Below are 18,511 nucleotides of genomic sequence, written 5' to 3' on the forward strand. Positions count from 1 at the left end.
CAGTAGAGGACATGGTAGCAGCATTTGACAGTACTATGTAAAAAAAAAAAAAAAAAAAGCAAAACCACCAAACACATAAAAGATTTTATGTATATAAGAAAAAATGGGGAGTCGGGTGGTAGCACAGCGGGTTAAGCGCATGTGGCACCAAGTACAAGGACTGGCTTAAGGATCCCGGTTCAAGGCCCGGGGTCCCCACCTGCAGGGGCGTCGCTTCACAAGCAGTGAAGCAGGTCTGCAGGTGTCTATCTTTCTCTCTCCCTCTCTGCCTTCCCCTCTTCTCTCCATTTCTCTCTGTCCTATCCAACAACAGACAGCAATAACAACAACAATAATAACTATAACAATAAAACAACATGGGCAATAAAAGGGAATAAACATAAATAAATATTAAAAAAGAAAAATGATTTAGAAATAAATTATTGTAACAGCATATTTTTATACTGGAAACTATCTGGATCCTGAGGTAAAGGCTGTTTCTGACTAGTATACTTCAATTCATCTGAGACTGCCATGCAAAACAGTCATATTCATTATCATTATTATTGTTGGTGTACTTTGTTTTTACCAGAGGACTGCTCAGCTCTGGCTTATGGTGGTGCTGGGCACTGAACCTGGGAACACAGGACCTCAGGCATAAAAGTCATTTTCATTATGCTGTTATCCCAGGCCTTTATATCTTATATAGGTGAATATTGGCTGGTTGCTATTGAAATCTCCCTCCACTCTATCACCAAAAAGGTTAAACCAGGTGTCACTAATCCTGACAGGCCCTGCTTTCACCAGAAACTTCAATCTGATCATGTGACATCAAAGAACATTTTGTCTCCTAGACTAGATGAGTTGTTTACCTCAACTCAACTGATGATATTTAAGTTCAAATGGGGGTGGAGGGGTGGAGATACACATTTGAAAGAGGAATAACAGAGAAAATACTTTCCACTTGGGTAGAAGCTTATCTTTCCAACTTAAGTCAGAGTAAATAACCTGAAAGACCTGAGTGACTCTAAGTGACTCTAGATTTGCCTTAGGTGGATCTTTCATGCCTATTTGTGCAATTCAACACCTGCCCAGTAACAAAAATACAGCAACCTCTTTTTCATGCGTTACAAACCAGGTATTGGCATGTAATATTGATACTACCTAACAAGTAAAGACAGGCTTCCATTACTAATCTTCTGCTTATCCATGCTCTTCATAGTATCTACTCAAATACTTCAAAATGTTTGTAATTTTCCATGACTCAGGGTTAGAACATATAACGTCAAGAAAGAATTGCCTGAGAGTTACAGGCATTTTCTTTTCCTCTGTTTATTTTCAAAGGAGGAAAAAACATTTCAGTAAACAGGCACATCTGAAAAGTAGGGATAAAATTCAAAACTTTGCATGGTTTGAATTATTTTCCCTTGGATATACAGTAGCCAACTTTTTTTTTTTAATGAAAACTTTGGCAATCTCATCGTCTAAGAAGGAAACAGAATACTGGATACAAAGATACAAATTGTCATTTTTTAGAATTGTGCCAAAACAAATTCCTCAGATAAAAAGGTGAAAAAATAAGTGATGGTGTTTTTTATTTTTATGCCTAATATTTATGTTTTGATTTAAAAAAAAAAAAAAACAGAATTACTTTCAAGTTCCTACACAGCCTGAGTCCTCTACTATTTGTTTTTCCTTGTGCACATGCCGGTCTACCTGCATGAGTGTGCTCCCTGCCATAAAAGTGCACCTTTTCCTTTTATCCTGGTTAACTCTTACTTATTCACCATGTAGACATCCACCAAGACATCACTTCTACTAAGTCCTCAACCAACCTTTTTGGTGATTTAGGCTGTGTCCCTTTCTTTGAAAATGACTTCAATTTGATGGAATAAGGGACTAAGAATCTAACATGCAAGTTTGGTTATGCTTTAACAGGCTGAACTATCTCCTCTGCTAGTTTTTAATTGGCATTATTTTTATTATTATTATTTTTAATGTGGCACAGAGGAATGAAATCAGGACCTCACACGTATACAATACAACTTGAATAGTCTGAGTTTAATTTCCTTTTCCTTCCTTCTTTTCTCTCTCTCTCTCTCTCTCTCTCTCTCTCTCTCTCCTTTCTTTCTTGCTTTCTCCCTTTCTTTCTTTTTAAGAAAAAACAAAGAGGAGAGGGAGAGAGTCTGAAAGACTAAAAGAGAGGAGAGACTCCACAGCACCATTCCACCACTGGTGCTCCATGTTTATTGGGGCTTGGACAACAAGGGAGGTTACACATAGACAAGACACATCTTTTATAGATGAGTACTCCCTTGTTCCCTAATCTATGGCATTCCTTAGGATAATTCAACTACATTACTTTATTCATATGTTCTAAAAAGACTTCACTGAGTCAGGCTAGTCATAAGATTCTGAGTACAGCAGATTTAAGTGGTTTAAGAGGGTATGAAAAGAGATTCCATGATGTATTTTATGTTTATTAGAGGCCTATCATGTAGGTCACTATTTTTGTTCTGATGCTGTAGCAGATAAAGAAAGACATAAACAAACAGATACATTCATGTCCCACCTTCCTTAGGAAGTCTATCAATCTTCTGATCTCACAGGTAAATGGAATCGAATTCATAGAAATATATGGATTCATACAGTAGCATTTAACAAGACATAGGAATGCTTTTAGCAGGAGAACAAAGTTGAGAACTTTAAATGTTTCAGGGCCCTTATTAATTGGAGAACAAGATGAAGGAATTCTTCTATTCAGTAATGTGGAATGGGGTATCCCTGGTACATTGTGTCATGAGGTTAAAAAGAAGTGCAGACTTGTTTTTGTTCCTCCCCCATGCCTCAGTTGGATTAATATATAATCAATATATAACGTTTTGCTAGTTTAAGGTTTACAACATAACAATTTACTATATATACACATGTACATATCAGGAGCTCTTCTCAAATATTCTGTAAATTAAGATTTACATATGGAATACAAACATGCTTAAAGTTTCTACAGACCAACTTACCTCAACGTATGAAATTGGAAATATTCCTATTTTGTCTGCCAGCATGCCTTCAGCCCAGTTTTCATCCACTCTTCGGATTACAGTCAGAACATCATCCTGAAGAATGTTTTAGAAAACATTATTCTAGAGAGAGGGAGGCTGGGAGTATGGATTGACCTGTCAACACCCATGTTCAGCAGGGAAGCAATTACAGAAGCCAGACTTTTCACCTTCTGCACCCCATAATGACCCTTGGTCCATTCCCAGAGGGATAAAGAATAGGAAAGCTATTAGGGAGGGGATGGGATACAGAGTTCTGGTGGTGGGAACTGTGTAGAGTTGTACCCCTCATATCCTGTGGTTTTTGTCAATGTTTCCTTTTTATAAATAAAAATTATATAAAAAAAGAAAACATTATTCTACATGACCCCATTAAGCTTATCACTTAATTTTTCTTTTCAGTAAGGTGATTTAAGTTTTGATAGAAGATGAATACAAATGGTATGGCCTATCTTTAGTAAATGGGTCCAATGTTTTCACTAGATTTATTTCAATTAAATTTAACTACCAACCAATCTGGTGTCTTTTCAGACAACTGATTCCATCTACAAAAAGTGGTGATCCCAGCATCCTAAACATTTTTCTGCTTTGAAATGACACTTACAAGCATATAGTACATATTTATAAAATGTACAATATCCTGCTTAAAACTCCAAATATTATTAATTCAGTTGGATATTTTATTGTGTGCTTTCCAGCAAAGACATTTACATATAAAATAAGAAAGCAATTCTGGTTTTCATAATTCTCAAATGCCACACACATCCTATGAAGTAGCTTAGAATTAAATTTGGTTAAACACACATAATATGAAGCATAATGACCCGCACAAGGATCCCAGTTCAAGCCCCCAGATCCCCACCTTCATTTAATAAGCATGAAGCAGGACTATAGGTATCTGTCTTTCTCTTCCCCTATCTTCCCCTCCTCTCTCAATTTCTCCCTGTCCTATCCAATAATAATAATAATAATAATAATAATAATAATAATCAGAAAAATGGCCTCCAGGAGCAGAGGATTCATAGTGCAGGCACCAAGCCCCAGAGCCTGGAGGCAAAATAAATAAATAAATAAATAAATTTGAGCTCTAAATATGAAAATGATAACATCATTTAGCATCAACCAAAATTACTGTTTTCTTTTGTGAGTTTTTAAATTTTTTAAAAATTATCTTTATTTATTTATTGCATAGAGACAGCCAGAAACCAAGAGCGAAGGAGGAGATAGAGAAGGAGAGAGACAGAGAGACACCTGCAGCACTGCTTCACCACTCATGAAGCTTTCCTCCTGCAGGTGGGGACCGAGGGCTGGAACCTGGGTTCTTGCACATTGTAATAAGTGCGCCTAATCAAGCATGCCACAACTTGGCCCCTTTTCTTTTATGATTTTAAGGAGACATTCAGGGATTTTTAGGAGTAGGGAGAGGTAGGTCACATAAAACTATTCTTTTTTTGCAGAAGAACATAAAGCCAACTTTCCATGAAGTCATGCACAGGAGTAGCTGGCAAAGCAGAATATCTCAGTCTAACCTTACCTTTGCAAAGGGAAGGCAATCTTTGTCTGCTTCCTTGTCTTTCACTTCAAAGTCATAAAGTGCTTTGCACTGAGGTGGGGGCTGAGGTAATGGTTTGATAATCTGCACAAAGTTGGTAGGGAAAAAGCCATGGATTCCATTCACTTCCCCATGGTACCAATTTTCATCCACTTGTCGCCGCAAAATGATGATGTCACCTTTGCTGAATTTAAGGTCTCCAGGCTCTTTTCCTTCATAGTTGTATAATGCTTTGGCACACGGTAACTGAGGTATACCCTGAAAGGAAGAATAGTACAAAAAAAAAATGCCTGAAAATTTAACTGAATGTTATCACTGGTTTTAAGTCAAGGTCAAATGAACACTTGGAGTTATAAAGAAAATCTTACATAAAAAAACTATAAATGGGGAGTCAGGCGGTAGCACAGTGGGATAAGCATAGGTGGTGCAAAGTGCAGGACCAGCTCGAGGATCCCGGTTCAAGCCCCACGGCTCCCTACCTGCAGGGGAGTCGCTTCACAGGTGGTGAAGCAGGTCTGCAGGTGGCTGTCTTTCTCTCTCCCTCTCTGTCTTCCCCTCCTCTCTCCATTTCTCTCTGTCCTACAACATATCCAACAATAATGACATCAATAATAAGTACAACAATAAAACAACAAGGACAACAAAAGGGAATAAATAGATATTAAAAAATTTTAAAAGACTATAAATATGTGTCACCAAACACACACACACACTCACACGTGTGTCAGTGAGGTAAGAATGCTAAATCATTCAAACACCCTTTGCCATGTTTTGTCTTCTAGTCCTAATTTTAATTCAGTCGGAGATTTTTGCCTTATTCAGTGTTTTTAGTACATGGAAATATGGCTACTGAGTTTCATTCCCTCTTGTAAAATTAAAAAAAAAATATGAAAAACAAAATTTCCAAGGCTGGAGAGGAGGTTTGGTCAATAAATCACATAACTTACATGCATTAAATACTGACACACACACACACACACACACACACACAAATTGTATTTAATAAACTTTAAATATTAACTACTTTCTTCATTAGTCTTTTGCAGACTGTACAATATCTTTCAATTTTGCTTTTTCTTGAGGAGAGAGTACTGTTAAAATAATAGGGAAATAGGTGAGACTTTAAATGTTACTGCATTACACTAAAGTTTTAAAATGATAGGTTTGAAAATGTGTATGACTCTAAGGATATCTATTCACCACAGGGATTTAATATGCCCTTTCTGCCATACTACCGGAGACACTTATTCTTGAGCTTCATTTGTCCCTTTAAGATGTCTGGCCAACGTGAGACAGTGCTATCTATCACTGACTCGAAGGATAAATGGCAAATCAGAGATATTTTGAGTAAATCTCTGAACAAGATTACTGGCTTCTAATGTCTATATTTCAGTATTTTCAGAAAATATTTATTGAGCTTTTAGTTCTTCTTATACAGCATGTTTGTGTTGATGCTTTAGAGAATAATATGGGCCCTGAGTAAAAGGTGGATGCTTTGCATATATGAGGTCCCAGGATGGATCTCTAGCACCACATAAAATGGTAAAGTCATGCACTGGTGCCCCTCTTGCATGCACACTCTTCCTCCCCCCACACCCCCTCCACACACTTAAAAAAAATATTTATTCCCTTTTGTTGTCCTCTTTTTATTGTTGCAGTTATTATTGTTGTTGTTATTGATGTCATTGTTGGATAGGACAGAGAGAAATCTAGAGAGGAGGGGAAAACAGAGAGGGGGAGAGAAAGACTAGACACCTGCAGACCTGCTTCACTGCTTGTGAAGCGACTCCCCTGCAGGTGGGGAGCCGGGGGGCTTGAACCAGGATGGGATCCTTATACCAGTCCTTGCGCTTTGTGCCACTGTGCTGCTGCCTGACTCCCGCTTTTTTTTTTTTTTAAGAGTACACAGTTGTTATCGTGTAAGGCTAACATAATAGAAGTTAAATACAGTGGAGTGAATGCACAGTAGAGATATGACAGAGAAATAAGAAGTAGAGCCCTCTAGGGTTTGGTTGATGGGAAAGTGAATCACTTCTGGGAGAAAGTGACTCATGAACCAAATTTTCAAGAATACATAGGAGTAGTCAGGCAATCTGGGAGTGAAAGACAGAGTGACAAAAATGAGTAAGGCATTCCAGACAGTGGAAACAGTACCAACAAAGACATGAAATGAGTTGCTTAGAAGGACTGGGGCCTTATAAGGAATGCAATTCTTCTGAAGGGAAATTATGGGATATAGTGTATAGGAATGGAAGGCTGAGGCTAGTCTCCTACTACATATATACTGAAGAGATCCAATTGCTATCTCCTTCAATCACTGATAAGCCACTTGCAGGTCTGAAGTGCAGATGGCCATGAGAAGAACCCTGTGCCATTCCAGGCAGATGAGTTTGGCAGCAGGGTGGCAAACAAATAAGAAGTAGACAAGCAGGAAGGTGGCAATGTACAAAATAGAGATCACAATTGCTGATTTTTTAAAAATTGAGCTTACTTATCTCTAGTGAAGATTTATGCATTAGGGAACATTACTCATATTATATTCTTCTTAGCCTCCCAAAAAGGGACGAAAGTTTCAGACTGTTGAGAGCAAAAGAACTTCATAATACAATTTTAAAAAGTAGTTTGGTTCCTATTCAGAGATTTGGAGTCTGGCCTACTCATAAACCAGACTTTTATTGTTAATTTTTTTTTTTTTCTTTTTGGGTAAGAGAGCTAGCCAATTCTTGGCTCTCAAAATGATATTGGCAGTCATTTTGCCTCAGAGGGCTCCATGAGATGTTTGGTTAAAAAGAGCTGCTCTAAAGCTAATACCCTGGGAAAACAGCAGCTGAGCTTTGCAAAAATCCTGACACCCTCATTTGCCCTCTGACTTTTGAACTATGCCTTAAGATCTTGCCTCTAATAGCTCAACTCCTATTAAATATTCCAGATCTAGGGATTCTGATACTTCACAAACCTATTATCTGGGTAATATTGCATTCTATGTTCAAGATAGCAAGAAGAAGCATTCTCTTTTTTGTCCACCCTCACAGAGAATCCTCTCTAAATTCTCTATTGACCTATGCATTTCTTGAAGTCTGGTTATAACAGTTTAGCAATCTTTCTGAAGACAAATTTTTAAAAGAATAGTAAATAAACACAAAAGTTAATGAGTGAGACAGAGACCTGACAAGCACTATCATCTTTTGGATCACAGCTGACTGGACTTTGATCAGACACTATAGGCCAAGAGAAACACAGACTCCAGAGCCGGATTGCTTGAATTTGAATCCCAGAGTTGAGCAACTTACAGCTCTGTCACCCTAGGCAGGTTAGCCTCTCTCTGCCTCAATATCTTCATCTGAGTGGTTGTACAGATTTCGTGAAATAATGTATATAAACCACTACAGATGACCCAGCAGGCAATAAGTGCTACACGCATGGACTATCATCATCGTCGTCATCACCCAGTGTGAAAAGTCTGTTCACCAGTGAAACACAGCACCTGAAAATGTATTTGTCTCTACACAGTTGGATGCTTTCCCTTTTGGAAGAGTTCACATAGCAATTACACTTTTAATACATATTCAGTGTATAACAATGCAAAGAATGTTCCTCCTAGGAAGTGTTCAGAACTTCAAAATGTGCATTTCTGAAAGCATGTTTGTTTTCTGAGTGGAATCCATTCATCTTCTGGTTGAACAGAAGAAATTACAAATGCACTGACATGCACCGTTTAATAGGGGATGGCATTTTAGATGTGGCTGTAGTTCATCTTGACAGCACTAATGTACAGCATTGGAAGTCTGCACAAATTAATTGAAAATCGTATTACCAACTCAGTGACAAATAACTCTATTCACCATTATGGCCTATTTTCTCAATTTTTCCCCACCTCAATTAGCTCTGCTTGGCCCACTCTGTCCATATCCATGCCAGCCAAATGCATGCACATCTCCCCCCACCCCAAGTACAGATTTAGCACTGTTAAAAACCATTCTGAGCTGCTCCTTGATGAGATCTAAAAAATTCCACAGAACCACAGTATGGTTTCCTTTGTGATAAGCTGCTGTGAGAAGGGAAAGAATTTATTTCTTCACAGATCACTTCTACACACCAGTGGCTTAATAGACTTATTAACTTTTTCACCAGAGCAAATTTATGAAGTGTTTCTAAAATCATCATTTTAAATACATTAATTGGTAAGGGAAAAAAAACCCTTATGATAATCATGATATACATTATGCTTAGCCTAGTTACAGCCCTGAGACTGCAACTACAAACCCACTAATTAGCACTGAATGGCTAAATCTTGACAACTAAGATGATTTCAGGGATCAATAACCTCAGAGAGAATCATAACACTTATGCCAATCCAACCCATAAGCAGATATTTGTGCATCTGGCTATGTTTTTCTATGGTGTTCTTTTTCAATTAAATCCTAAGAGGCTAAAGAAGTCAGTTTGTGTCAAGTTTCTCAAAAGAAACATTCCCACATTAAATAAAATGAATTCTACTCTGATTTCAAATCAAGCAAAGTTCGGTGTTGTTAAAAAAAAAAAAAAAAAAACTTATTCCCACACAGACTGCAGATGATTAACAATAAATGGTTAAACGACTTGGAAGAATAATAAAAGAATGCATTTTTCTTCTGCAACAACTGAAGATAAAGCCAAAACAATTGGTTTGATAGTCTAGGGATACTCTTGAGAGTAAAATATGTCCAGAACCCACAGAGGTCCTCCCTTCTTATTCATCTCTTTCAAAAGGTCTCAGAATCATGTCTATGCCTGGGTCCTCTGCCCTTCATGACTTCCGCAGGCTTTCCAAACTGCTGCCTTTCTTCTGTACCCTCTCATCAGGCCAAGACCCCTGAGCATTTGCAGAGCTTACATTTCACTTGGCTACACATGAAAGGGAAGTTTAAAAAAAAAAAAAAAAAAGAGAAAGCCAGAGAGAAACTGATTCTGCAGTCTAACCTTGGGTTTGCAGCTGTCATTCACACTGCCAGTGAGTATCAAAAAGTTAGGTAATTTAGACAGGTGAAGTACTATAATGATCCTTAATCTGAACTACACTTCAACAAACTGTGACTATTTTATTCAAAAAAGGATGACAGTGTACCAGTTACACTTTTCAAATCCTTTTTGTTTTGACATTACATATTCAGGCACTTTATGACAGTAAGTTAAAAGTCTCATGAAACCTGCACACAAATATTTTTGATCCAGTACTTTACAGTCCATTTTAGTATCATCCAGTATATTTTGGTGTATCCTGCAAAGTGATACTTGATGATATAGCTGAGATTCTAACAGGTAAATAAAACATTCACTGCCAATTTATTTTATGGATTCTTAAATGTCAATGCCCATATACACATGCAAGGCAACCTCTTTAAACTCAAATTCTTTCATTCATTCCTTACTGCTTCATAAAGTAAAAAAGATTCAACAACATACTAAAAAAGATGGTCTAGAAGATGTCATGGGAACAGCAATAAAATATGTGTAATTTAATAATTTAGTTATATCTAGACTGGCACAAAATCCTATTATTCCAACATGACTTCTAAAAATTATCCAGAAAGAATTGAGGTGCCTAAAAATAAATAAATAAATAAAGCCCTAGTTTCCTGCACTGCTGGTGGGAATGTAAATTGGTCCAACCTCTATGGAGAACAGTCTGGAGAACTCTCAGAAGGCTAGAAATCCTGCAATTCCTCTCCTGGGGATATATCCTAAGGAACTCAACACACCCATCCAAAAAGATCTATGTATACATATGTTCTTAGCAGCACAATTTGTAATAGACAAAACCTGGCAGCAACCCAGGTGTCCAACAACAGATGAGTGGCTGAGCAACTTGTGGTATATATACACAATGTAATACTACTCAGCTATAAAAAATGGCGACTTCACCATTTTCAGCCGATCTTGGATGGCCTTTGAAAAATTCATGTTAAGTGAAATAAGTCAGAAACAGAAGGATGAAAATGGGATGATCTCACTCTCAGGCAGAAGTTGAAAAGGAAGATCAAAAGAGAAAACACAAGTAGAATCTGAACTGGAATTGGCGTATTACACCAAAGTAAAAGACTCTGAGGTGGGTGGGTGGGGAGAATACAAGTCCAAAAATGATGACAAAGGACCTAGTGGGGGTTGTATTGTTATATGGAAAACTGGGAAATGTTATGTATGTACAAACTATTGTATTTACTGTTGAATGTAAAACATTAATTCCCCAATAAAGAAATAAATAAAGCCATAGCAATAGAAAATACTACATAAAGAGTTTTTTAGAATGTTCTCTGTATAACAAAATGCATGCTGGCATTTCTCTGCACAGCAAAATTTTATCAGGATATAATAGTATTTCATAAAAATGTTGCTATAGTAGTTAAAATGTTAAGTATTGTTCTCAAGATGTCTAGGTTGGATTACCACTCAAATATTATTTGACAATCACTTGAAATATTTCAACTTCAATGTAACAAATAGCCAAGATGAATATTCCTTGTTATCTTTCTCAAGCAATACCACCAGAGGACCAGAATTCCATAATTGTAGGATAATTCAACTCTCTACGCTTTCCTTTAACATTTGTGGAGAGTTCTGCCCTGGGGCATTTTTATATGAAGATCACTTAAGCTCCCATCTTTTCCACCCACCCCAAATTTGTCACATAAAATTTTCTACTACTATTAACTTTCATCAAATCCACAAGCACTCAGGATGGTAGTTATGAATAAACAAAAATGATAAAAACATGCTTTCATTTACATCTGGGGGGGGGGTCTCTCCTAGTATTCATTGTCCTCTCTTCTGCCCTGTTTATTTTCTTCAGTTTTAACCTTAAGGAGATCCACTAAACCTCATGAAGTTTCTAACCTACCTCTTGGTCAAACAGTTATCAGTCAGTTGGAATTTTCAGCTTTGAATGGTACAGGAAAGGTATGAGAAGAAAAAAAAGATAGGGATGAGATAGAGGAGATAAAGCAGCAGTTTTCTTGTCAATTTCACTGGATTTTACTCTCCACTGGTACTTAACCAATTTATATCATTTGATGAATAAATGCTTAATCAAATGTTTAACAAAATGTAAAAAACATGGAAGCAGCAGGTTAAGCACATGCGGCACAAATTGCACGGACCAGCATAAGGATCCTGGTTCAAGCCCCTAGCTCCTCAACTGCAGGGGAGTTACTTCACAAGCGGCGAAGCAGGTCTACAGGTGTCTATCTTTCGCTCCCCCTGTCTTCCCCTCCTCTCTCCATTTCTCTCTGTCCTATCCAACAACAACGACATCAACAACAACAATAATAACTACAACAATAAAAAATAGGACAACAAAAGGGAATATTTTTTTAAAAGTCTCAAGGAAAGACTCATTTAAAAAAATGTATAGACATATGATGCTAGTGGAGGTCAAATGATTATGTTCAAATACCCCGAGGAAAAGCAAAGACCAGAGTTATTCAAAATAAGACAAAAAAAAAAGATGAAAATTTTTGCTAATTTTTCTTCCCTACAAACTACAATACAGACAGATCAATACATCCGATGGTGTGGGATAAGGCCCACTCACTTAGTTCCATCTCTCTCAGTAGTCCAGGAGAATTTGAGGAGGCAATTTAATCTGAAAGTCAACATTAATATAAGAGAGAAGGGAACCAAAACATTTTGTTTAAGAAATGCTTATACTTAGGGAATTTTTAAAAATACATCCGAGTGGCTGGGTAGTAGCCTACATGGTTAAATGCAGATAACATTATGCAGAAGGACCTGTGCAAGGATCTAGGTTCAAGCTGCCTCTCCTCATCTGCAACGGGGATGCTTCACAAGTGGTGAAACAGGTCTTCAGGTTTCTTTCTCTTCTTCTCTACCTCCCCCTCCTCTCTCACTTTTTCTCTGTCCTATCCAGTAAAAATGGAGGATAAAAAAGGGAAAACATAGCCAATAGGAGTGGTGGATTCGTAGTGCCAGCACCAAGCCCCAGTGATAACCCTGCTGGTAATGAGGGGGAAAAAAACGAACTTTTTTTTAATCCTAAAATGTGGCAAGAATAACTTCCAATGCATTGTATAAACCATGTCACCTATAGCTGTATAATCTGGAGAAGATTCCCAATTACCTCTTAAATTGTTCTAAATTGTGAGTTTAATTGTTGTTTCAATTAATCATTCTATTTCATATTTTCTATCACAAGCAAATAAATCAATCTGCTACCACCACCTTAAACTCAATCATACCATTCCTCCTTACTATGAACTGCATGTTTTTACCTTAATCCCACCCACCACACATTTTTTCTCTCTCTCTCTTTCTCTCTCTCTCGGTGAAATTCAAAGTCCTAATCACCCAAATTGATGGTATTAGATACGAGAATCCGGCATGAAGCCCAGCCAGTCTATCTTGGCGTTACTCTCGATCGCACTCTGTCATTTCACGAACATCTCATAAAAACTGCAGCAAAGGTGGGCGCGAGGAATAACATCATTGCAAGACTGGCCAGCTCCTCATGGGGCGCGGGCGCTTCCACACTACGATCATCATCTCTGGCATTATGCTATTCCACTGCAGAATACTGTGCCCCAGTATGGTTCCGTAGGTCGACCTGCCAATATACGCGGATATCTTCGCCCACCCTGTCCAACGCTTGACGTCTCGTCACCCAATCTGGTCCCCTACGCCTACACTGAACTTCTCTGTTCCAGACTCTTGGAAACAGAGTTGGCAGTCAGCTGAGGTAAAGAACAAACACCTCATCACAGACCCCTGCAAGCATCAACCCGGCTTTGACCTAGCACGTTATGATTGGGCCCTCCTCAATCGCTATCGAACAGGCCATGGCCGGTGCGCCGCTATGTTCCATCGCTGGGGAGCCAGAGACGACCCAAACTGCCCCTGCGGCTACAGACAGACTATGACCCACATAGTCAACGACTGCCACCTCTCCAGATTCAAAGGAGGTCTTGAAACTTTACATCAGGCTCAACCTGACGCTGTTGACTGGCTATGGAAGAAGGGCAAATGCTAGAAGAAGAAGATGGTATTAGGAAATGGAGAGGATGTGAGGGCGATCTGGCTACGACATCTGTCACCCCATTGATAGCCAGGGTTGATGTGGCTGATCTAGCTGGCTAGGCTGGTGTCCCCTTCCTCCCTCACCGCTCCATGTGCGTCCCTCCCGAAGCTGCATGCTTGGTTGAAGAGGATGACCTTCCCGGAATAGAGATGGACTGGTCTTCAGTCGAGGGTATACGAAGCTGCGTTCCCCTGCTAGAACCTCCAAACAAGTTCTCAAGGAAATGGAGAATTTGAGCTGGTGTGTGAGTTAATGAGATCACTTGGAGCTCCAGAGTCCCCTCAGCTCTGCATAGGAGGAGGTATCAGCTAGAACCAGAAAGAGGATCATCCTCAGAATAAGACTATGCACATACCTTGATCTTGAACTTTCCAGCCTCCAGAAATACAAAGGGTTATTACTGTTGTTTATAAACTGCCCAGTTTATAATAGCAACCCAAAGAGATTAAGGTATTTCACCAAAATTCTTCAGAAACTACCCATCTCTACCTCTTACCAGGAGTATTCAGGTACTTGTATGTTACACAAGCTGCAGTTGATAATGCATTGCTTTAGTCTACATTTCCATCTAGGATGACTTGCTCCTGTTGTTTGGAATCAGATGTAAGACCAAGGTGAGAGACTGATTCTGGTGTAAATCAATAAGAGGACTGATTCCCAGATGCAACAGTTACTTGTTCTTTAGTGCCCAGTGCAAGCACTAGCTTCTTGAAGAAACCTTCCCCCATCTAAGCCTGCAGAAGTAGTGCTGTTACACCCACCCCACATATCCTACAGATACTGTTACTATACTTTTCATCTCACTCAATTTACATCCTGTTTTCCTGATTAGACTAATCTCCTGGAGATCTGGGACTGTGTGTTTATCTGGCTGTGTGCCATGAGCACCTACATCAGTGTCTGTGGACAAATTCTTGCTGCCAGATGAATAAATAAAATAAATATGAATGGAATCTTCAGAGGGATGAGTGCTGAAGTATGGATGGCTATGGGGGGAAATAGCATACACAGTGTGTGGATAAGTGGCTGAGCATGGAGAAATGCAGCCTCTCACTTGTGTGGGGCTCTTCAATCCCCAGCCACAAATGCCAGAAGAGTGCTCTTCATCTCACTCTTTCTCTCTAAATAAAAAATAAAACAAACAAACAAAACAACAACATTTCAAAGAGATTTATTTTTTTATAAAAGAAACAACAACAAAAATAATACCATAGTTTAAGATACAGAATCTTCTACAGAAGTCAAGGAATGGGCAGATCATATAAGAAAAAGTAAAAGAAACAAGTGAGAGGCTGAGCAGCCAGGTCAAGGTTCCAGAATGGAGGCCTACTTTAAGTAGATTCATTGTAGGTGCTATTTTATTATTTTAATGAGAGAGAAAACAGAACACTGTTCAACTCTGGTTTATGATGGCGCTGGGGATTAAATCTGGGACCTAGGAATCTCAGGCATGAAAGTCTTTTGGGTAACTGTTATGCTGTCTCCCCAGCCCTGCAGGTACTTCTTAAAGTACTGAGCATAAAAGGGCCTTCAAAATTTACCACACTAACATCACTTTTACCCTATAATGGAATAGGGCCCAATGGGGGGGGGCACCCTTGCTCACACACCAAGGACAGGAGACCACCAACAGAAGCTGATGGCATTCATGTTACCTAGTCAGAAATACCCATCCCCACCCTCCAACCTGGCTGTGCATCTCCTGCTAAGCAGGGGAACCGCCAAGACATGTAGATCTTGAAAAAGGAGAGGAGGGACTCACCCTTTCCTTTAAGTGTTCTAGAAATCCCAACTGAACCTTTCGAACCTTTCAAATTCATCAGAAATGTCAGAATCCAACCAGACATAGATAAATTACCCAAACTGACTAATTTGGCATTAAAGTATACGAAGAAAAAAAAAACATAAAAATCACTGACACTCAAGATTCAATGTAAGAACTCTCACTTGAGTCTCCCTATTTCCCACAATCAATTTTATTTGCCCACTGCGATTCTATTTATTTATTTTTGCCTCTAGGGTTTGCCTGCCCTACGAATCCACTGCTCCTGGAGGCCATTTTTTCCCATTTTGTTGTTGTTGGATAAAACAGAGAAATCGGGAGTTCGGCAGTAGCACAGTGGGTTAAGCGCACGTGGCACAAAGCACAAGGACCTGCGTAAGGATCCTGGTTCGAGCCCCTGGCTCCCCACCTGTAGGGGAGTTGCTTCATAAGTGGTGAAGCAGGTCTGCAGGTGTCTTTCTCTCCCCCTCTCTGTCTTCCCCTCCTCTCTCCATTTCTCTCTGTCCTAACAACAACAACATCAACAACAGTAATAACTACAACAACAATAAAAACAAGGGCAACAAAAAGTAAATAATAAATAAATAAATAAATAAATAAATAATAAAAGAGAGAAATCGAGAGAGGAGAGGAAAGACACCTGCAGACCTGCTTCACTCCCGGTGGCTGGAACTGGGGTTCTTAATGCTAGTCTTTTTGCTTCTAGCCAATGCATTTAACCTGCTGCACTATGGCCCAGCCCCACCCCACCCAGTGAAATTCTAACATTCAGGAAGTTATGTCCTGGGGACAGACAAAAGGACCTCAGCTCTCCAGACAACAAACACACTTGTTGCACACTGGTGCCTCTGAGAGGTCTCACAATGACAGCTATATTTTTAAACCATTCTTAGTATTTGCTATTGTATGCAGTAGGTGTGAGCACTCTGCACAGCAACACTGGAGTGGCAGGAATATAGAAGAGAGAATTTCCTTCCTCATTCCCTAAATTGCTGGGAATACTGAGACTCACTAAATTGCTATAGGAAGACCTGGAGTAAGACCTAGTGCTCCGTACTTTAGAAACAACTAAAACATGATAGGCTCTGGAAATAGGCAGTTGAGTGCTTTGTGCTAAGCAAATTGTTGGAATTTGAAAAATGTGAAACAAATTATGCAGCAAACCACAGTAAACAAATATAATCATTTGGTGCATATTAGGAAATTGTTGTATAGTTGATATATAGCCCCTTTTTAAGTGCTCTTAAAAATGGGAGTATACAATTCACAGGGAAAAAAGTCATTAAAATAAAGCTTATTAGTTTATCTATAGCAAGATAACTAGAGAAAAATGTAGTTACTGAAATAAAGTACAGGAAATGCCCTGTTCATTAAATAGTTTTCTGTTTCATCACATGTTTAATGACTATTATGACAGTACTTTGCATAGTCAGCCTTTTTTAATTTTAGTCATTCTGATGGATGGGAAATTATGTCTCATTACCAGTTTTATTCTTGCATTTTCCTGATGGTAAGTAACTTGAGCTAACATTTGAGGGCCTAGAGATAGTTCTTGAAAAAAGTCAAGTTTCTATCTATTTGGTAAACAGATTCTTAACAAAACATCTGATCTGGTCCTTAATCCTAAACCTCCCACCTAGGGGAGTGGGACTAGGTAAATTCCTCATGGCCCTTGTCTAATCTTTATTCAAGTCAGAAGAGTAGGGAGAGTTAGTAATCCAGAGATGTGTAGGAAAACAAGTTTTAATAATAAATATAAAGGTCAAGTAAGCCCTTGATCTAATTCAACTAGCCGGTTTTAGATTTTCTTTTCCAGTGATTTCATTAGTACCCTAACACTCAAAATGACATTACACGTGAAAGACAGCTCATTGTTGAAGAGAAAAAAAAACATCAGAACAGACCCACATATATTTGGACAACTAGACAAAAGGACCAAGACAATTCAACTGGGGTTCAGGAAGTCTTTTCAGCACCCTTGATGACACTTTTTGTAAAATTAGAAGTGCACAGGAGAAAAGAAAAATCAGTCTTGACTGCTACATCACAATATAAATGAAAATTAATGTGAGATGAATCCCACAGTCAAATGAAAAAACTAAAACTGAGTTTTCTTAGAGAAAACACAGGAGGATATCTTTGAGATGAGGTAGGCCAAAAATAATCCTACCCCCGCCCCCCCAAAAAACCACTAGTATAGCTACAGGCTCTTTGAATATAACTAAAACATGCCTACTAGCTATCTACAAAATGGAGGACCCCCCCCCCCCAACACTTCATCTGCACTATTCCAGCCTTTGGGTCCATAATTGTTCAACAATTTGCTTGGCTTTGTATGTTAACTCTCTTTTCAAACACCAGGTTCCAGATGCTAGCATGATGCCAACCAGACTTCCCTGGACAGACAACCCCACCAATGTGTCCTGGAGCTCCGCTTCCCTAGAGCCCTTCCCCACTACGGAAAGAGAGACAGGCTGGGAGTATGGATCGACCTGTCAACACCCATGTTCAGTGGGGAAGCAATTACAGAAGCCAGACCTTCCACCTTCTGCATCCCACAATGATCTTGGCTCCATACTCCCAGAGGGTTAAAGAATAGGAAAGCTATCCAGGGAGGGGATAGGATACAGAGTTCTGGTGGTGGGAACTGTGTGAAGTTGTACCCCTCTTATCCTATGGTTTTGTCAATATTTCCTTTTTATAAATAAAAAATTTTAAAAAACAAGCCTACCAGTAAATTTATAAATCAAACTTCATCAAATATTGCAAAGTTCTGATCATCAAAAGACATAATTAAGGAAGTAAAAATACAAGTCATACAAGTAAAGATATATATACACATATATAACATATATATGTATATATACATATGTGTATATATATATATCTTTGTCATATATACATATATATATGACAAAGGATTTTAATTCAGAAACATAAAGAACTTAAACCAAATCAAAAACCAGGCAAAATATTTGGAATCACACTTCAAAAAGACTAAATGTAAATATACTAAACAGATTATCAAAAAAATGCAAAATAAAACTGCAATGAAACACAATTTCCCATCC

General features: G+C 38.6%; 1 protein-coding gene across 5 annotated transcripts in view; it reads right to left on the reverse strand.

Moving 5' to 3' along the window:
- The window catches only part of SH3RF1 (SH3 domain containing ring finger 1), a 210,958-nt gene that overhangs the window by 71,845 nt on the left and 120,602 nt on the right, over positions 1-18,511 (reverse strand). For all 5 annotated transcript variants that reach the window (XM_060184349.1, XM_060184343.1, XM_060184335.1 and 2 more), the window contains exons 3-4: positions 4,573-4,848; positions 3,000-3,095 (exon numbers count right to left, since the gene is read on the reverse strand). In XM_060184349.1, coding sequence (XP_060040332.1) covers positions 3,000-3,095; positions 4,573-4,848 — 372 coding nt within the window. The remainder of the gene's footprint in view (positions 1-2,999; positions 3,096-4,572; positions 4,849-18,511) is intronic.

Source organism: Erinaceus europaeus, chromosome 2 (genome assembly GCF_950295315.1).
Source record: "Erinaceus europaeus chromosome 2, mEriEur2.1, whole genome shotgun sequence".
Taxonomy (NCBI): Eukaryota; Metazoa; Chordata; class Mammalia; order Eulipotyphla; family Erinaceidae; genus Erinaceus; species Erinaceus europaeus.